Source organism: Clinocottus analis, unplaced genomic scaffold (assembly GCF_023055335.1).
Source record: "Clinocottus analis isolate CAN_PGR_092001 unplaced genomic scaffold, fCliAna1.0.p SCAF_59, whole genome shotgun sequence".
Lineage (NCBI taxonomy): Eukaryota > Metazoa > Chordata > Actinopteri > Perciformes > Cottidae > Clinocottus > Clinocottus analis.
The window spans coordinates 318,745-324,128 of NW_027176217.1; the positions used below are offsets into that span (position 1 = coordinate 318,745).

The window sequence follows — 5,384 nt, forward strand, 5'->3', positions numbered from 1 at the left end:
TTTTCAGACAGGAGGTTTTGCTCCTCGGCCATGGATACACGCTCTTATTTTGGTGGGAAAAGGAGTTCCTGGACCTTTGTCAGCCATCTTTCTGTGACTTCATCCAAACTGCACTTGATTTTTTAGTTTTTGTTCTCATGAAGCTGCAGATTTGCTATTTCTTTCTTCTTCTTCTTCTTCTTCTTCTTCTTGGTGAATTGTTGCGGTGCGTTTGTTATAAAAACGTAAAACACGTCAGCGTTCAGGATCGATCCCGCGTTCCTCGCAGGAACCGATGAGTGTTCCTGTTTTTCCCGGCGTGCGTCATGTCAGTCTGAACACACCTTTGTGGGTTTTGTCTGTTTTTGTAATTTGTTGCTCTTTTTTCACTAAAAAGGTCAAAATCTACAAGACAGACGTGTCAAATATCAGCGCCTTTATTTCTGATGTGCTTTAATGCAGCTTAACTTCATAAATACTCAAAGTGCCGCCTCTTCAGGGACCAAAGCCACGTACAAAGGCTGTTTTATTGCTCCCTCCTGCTCAGGTCAGCGGTGGTTATATGAAACCAAAAGATGAAAGACGATATTAAAGTGTTTGATCATTGCTGCTGTTTCACTTTTTCCTGCTGGCAGATGAAGCGTTTCACTCCAAAAGATTGTCCAAAGCTGTCACGTGCAACCGAAGCCCCGCCCCCTTCTACGGCGGCCTCCACTGATTGGTTGATGGACAGAACGAGCCCGCTCGAAATACATTAAACATTTCAGCAAAAGACAAAAAGAAAAGAAACTTGAGATTCACACAAAATTAGTCCAAAATGCTTTTTTTCCTCCTGTTGTCATTGATCGTGTCTTTGTTCATCTTTTTCTTCTCTTCTTTCATAAAAAAGTAAAACGTGACTTTGGACGAACTCGACTTGAGCTTTAGGAACTGAAACCCAAAACAAAAGCTTGGAAAACAAACTGTGGCCAAATGAGACGTGTTGACTGTTGTGTTGATGTAAATGTGAGCAATAAAAGCCCGTCAAGCTTTCACGTGTTGCTGGTACTTTCCTGATGAGCGCACTGTGTTTCTGCAGGGACATAGAGGTGTATTTATGCATTTATATTCATATATATATATATAGATATGAACTCAATCTCAATGGATGGAGAATGCGAGCACAAATATAGAATATTGAAGTATAGTTTCATATCTGTTTGGCTCAAACACAAAGAGGAACTTAACAGGTGAACTTTCTCCACAGAATTCAACACAAAATCACAAAAAAAAGTCAAACTAGAGACAGAAGAAATGAGACCAATAAGACGTTTTTTTTTAAACAAATTATTTAAATTACATGAGACGTAAACGTTAAATACAGATATTAAAGAGTCACAAGCGTGCCGGCCACATCAACGAGCTGCAAGCGGCCGCGTCATCGTATCGACCGCTGCGCTAGTTTAGCTAGCGGGAGGAACGGGGGAGGAAAGCGGGAGGAACGACTCTCACCGTCTCTCCTTTGGGTAAAAGATCGGAGTTGGGAGAGGGCGGGGCTCTAGAAGCAGCGAGCAGTGTGATTGGCCGAGGCAGAGCTTTGGCGAGGCTGAAGCTGCGCAGCCCGTTAGCTCGTTCTCCTGGAGAGCCAACGGCGCGGCGGAGGGTCCTGTGTTCTACGAGGTTAGAGGGAGGCGGTGATGTCTCTCTCTCTCTCTCTCTCTCTCTCTCTCTCTCTCTCTCTCTCTCTCTCTCTCTCCCTCTCTCTCTCTCCCTCCCTCCCCCTCTCTCCCTCACATGGACTCAAACTCGTCGATGCGCTGCTTGGTGTTTCCTTGGCGGATCTGTCTCAGGGTCTTGTACTTGTCTCGGCCGGCGCGCACGTTCTCGGCGTGCAGCATGTCGTTCTGGGTTTTCTTGGTGTCGTCTCGCGCCTCGGCCAACTCCGAGCTCAGCGCCTGTACGGACGACACAGAGCGGCATTATGGGAGATAGAAAATAACACGTCGTCATCACCCGGGTTTGAAAAACACTCGCGCTGGATATACGAGAAAATTCGGGTTCTAAGCCGCCGCTAGCTTCAGTGGTTGTCTCGCTGTAGCCCGCTAGTGCTGCTGAGAGGAGCTAGCAGAGGGCAGTAGCTGCAGCAGCGGGAGCTAGCATCAGCGCTAGCTGGCTACAGCGGGGAGCTAGCGGGTACAAGAAGTAGATTAATGTATTTCCAGTCTACCTGCAGCTGTTTCTTGACCCGCTCGTTCTTCTGCGCCTCCGTGACGCGCTCCTCCTCGTGGCTGCCGACGCCGTCGCCGAGCAGCTCGGCGCTCGCCTCCACCTCCTCCTCCTCGTGGTCCGGCGCCGGCGGGGACGTCATGGCCGTCTTCAGCTCCTCCCTCGTCTTCTCCAGGTCGTCCTGCGCTGACAGAGCCTGCGAAGAACATTCATGCAGACTTTTAGAGCGAGAGAGGAACGGACACAGTCCATATGCAGACGATACCGCGTTCTATCTTTCAGATTTCTAATAATTTTATGGCTCTAAACAAGACTTCAAGGCCTCTGACGCTGTAAGAAGACGTCAACGCGATGGCTCACAGCTTTGACAACAAACACCAGAAAACCTGATATTCTGTGTGATGTGTAACGAAACATTGTTGTGCTGTTTGTCTCATGTTGCACAGCGAAGGTTTCATTTTAAACACTTGTGTAGTTGATGTTTATATTACTAAAAGGTTTTACTCCGAAGAATGAAGGATAGGAAACCATGCAGGTACATTTTCAGGTAAACGAGTGTGTGTATATATATATATATATATATATATATATATATATATATATATATATATATATATATATATATATATATAGACAGCTTCCATTACTTTGTGTTGCCACTCGGTTGCTTCGTCTTCTTTTTTCCTCTTGGCTTCCTCCAGCAAAGCGATTTTGGCCGTGAACTCTGCGAGCTCAGCCGCCTGTTCAGGAAACACACGGCGGTTAGAAGGTTACGAGCTGGACTCAGCTCCACTCATCTTTACTTGACCAGGACATGTGAAGCAGGCGCGGCGGGAGCGCTGCAGGTACCAGCTGCTCCTGGTTCTTCATCTGGTCGGCGGCCTGCTGAGCCAGCGCTGCCTTGGCCTCCTCCGCCGCCTGCCGCTCGCCGTCCAGTCGCTCCGCCTCCTCCTGCGCCCACTTCCTCTCCTGCTCCAGCTCCAGCGCCCTGCGGGTCTGCTCCTCCAGCTCTGCACACACACACACACACACACACACACACACACACACACACACACACGGTCAGTACATCAAGTGTGTGAACCTTTAAGCACTGTGATGACTCAGTTCCATTAAGAGAGTTGAGCGGCCCTCTAGTGGACGGCAGGTGTAACTACAGGTGTAACTACAGGTGTAACTACAGGAGTAACTACAGGTGTAACTACAGGTGTAACTACAGGAGTAACTACAGGAGTAACTACAGGAGTAACTACAGGTGTAACTACAGGAGTAACTACAGGTGTAACTACAGGTGTAACTACAGGAGTAACTACAGGTGTAACTACAGGTGTAACTACAGGTGTAACTACAGGTGTAACTACAGGTGTAACAGGTAAACTTCTCCTCTACCTTTCTGAGCCCTCTGCGTCTGCGTCTCGATCTGCCTCAGCCTCTCCATCAGCTCGTCCTTCTCTCGCTCGATCCGCTCCTTCTCCTTCTCCGCATGCTGCCGCTTCTTCTTCTCGTTCTCCAGCTGCGCTCTGTGGAAACGGTCACATGGTCACATGATCACACGGTCACATGATCACACGGTCACATGGTCACACGGTCACACGGTCACATGGTCACACGGTCACATGATCACACGGTCACATGATCACATGGTCACATGATCACACGGTCACATGATCACACGGTCACATGATCACATGGTCACATGGTCACACTGTCACACGGTCACCGCTGCGTGGTGTCGTGATGGAGGAACATTCACAGCATTCATGTGTTCACGGCGAGCTCACCTCTCCATCTGCTTGTGCTGCTTCTCCTCTCGGGCCTGAGCCTTCATCTGCTGCACCTCGATGGTGTCGGGCTTCCTCCTCCTCATGTACAGCTCGTGGTTCCCCATGCACAGCGCCAGGATGCGCTTGTTGATCCGCAACCGAGGGGCGAAGAACAAGAAGTCCTGAGGAGACGAGGAGGCCAGCAGGTGAGGAGACAAGGAGGTGAGGAGACAAGGAGACCGCTCCTCCTCCATCACTTACTGGAGCTTTCTTGTCGATCGGCTTGATGACGAACTTCTTGTCGTTGAAGGAAATGTTTCTGATCTCACTCCAGGGGAAGCCGATCTTTGGCGACAGCCTGAGAGAAGAGGTTATGAATATGAATATCAGGAGGAATATCTCACAGGTCACTCACATGGGCACGCTTTAAAGGAAAAGTGAGTGTTTCTGTTGGTGTTGTTCACCAGCAGTACTGTGTGACGCCACAAGGGGGCACTGTGGTCTAACCAGCAATACCACCTTCAAGGCAGCTGAGAGACGCTTCACACCGTGTGTATGTGTGTCTTTGTGTGTCTGTGTGTGTTACTTGTCCTCGTGCTCGTAGATGTTGAGCCCCAGGGCGTCGACCCCGAGCCACAGCTCTGTGCCCTTCTTGTTCTTGATCTCAAAGTAGTTCACGCCGTACATCTCCAAGTCCTGAGCGATCTTCAGGTACTCCATCATCGCATCCTCCCTGCACACACACACACCGTGTTTTAGCACACACAGACACACACAGGGCCTTCAGATGGCTTAAGGCGGGGCTTAAGGCGGGGCTTAAGGCGGGGCTTAAGGCGGGGCTTAAGGCGGGGCTTAAGGCGGGGCTTAAGGCGGGGCTTACCTGAGCATGCTCCTGTGCTCCTCGTGCCAGCTCTGGATTCTGTCCTCCCACTGCTCCTTCGTCAGCTTGTGCTGCTCCAGAACTCTACAGAGGAACACACACACACACACACACACACACACACACACACACACACACACACACACACACACACACACTTCATAAATAGTTCACATAAATCTTGTTTGGGTAAAAATAAGTCCTGCGTTAAAATGAAAAACCAGACTTCTTTTTTTTCATTAAAAAATAATTGAGTTAACTTCTTTGACGCGTTCCTTTGTGTGCAGCAAAGATGGAATGTGAATAAAGTAATTATTATAAATTATAAAGAATAGAAGAGGCGTAAAGCTGAATAAAGACTGAACCCTGAAAACTAATTAAAGCTAGAAAGTTAACAAAAACAAGTCAACAGGACGCAGAACATTCTAGGTTAAGTTTAGTAGGTTACACTCAACTAACTCTAGTTAGTTACATTCTATCAATTAAAGTTAGTTACATTCTATCAACTAAAGTTAGTTACATTCTATTAAATTAAGTTAGTTACATTTAATTAACTT

General features: G+C 48.0%; 1 protein-coding gene across 2 annotated transcripts in view; it reads right to left on the reverse strand.

Moving 5' to 3' along the window:
• Positions 1–1,266: 1,266 nt before the first annotated feature.
• The window catches only part of LOC137803552 (radixin-like), a 15,421-nt gene continuing 11,303 nt past the window's right edge, over positions 1,267–5,384 (reverse strand). For both annotated transcript variants that reach the window (XM_068602084.1, XM_068602085.1), the window contains exons 7-15: positions 4,828–4,911; positions 4,534–4,680; positions 4,209–4,305; positions 3,966–4,129; positions 3,574–3,704; positions 3,034–3,194; positions 2,832–2,924; positions 2,186–2,380; positions 1,267–1,913 (exon numbers count right to left, since the gene is read on the reverse strand). In XM_068602084.1, coding sequence (XP_068458185.1) covers positions 1,749–1,913; positions 2,186–2,380; positions 2,832–2,924; positions 3,034–3,194; positions 3,574–3,704; positions 3,966–4,129; positions 4,209–4,305; positions 4,534–4,680; positions 4,828–4,911 — 1,237 coding nt within the window. In that variant the 3' untranslated portion in view covers positions 1,267–1,748. The remainder of the gene's footprint in view (positions 1,914–2,185; positions 2,381–2,831; positions 2,925–3,033; positions 3,195–3,573; positions 3,705–3,965; positions 4,130–4,208; positions 4,306–4,533; positions 4,681–4,827; positions 4,912–5,384) is intronic.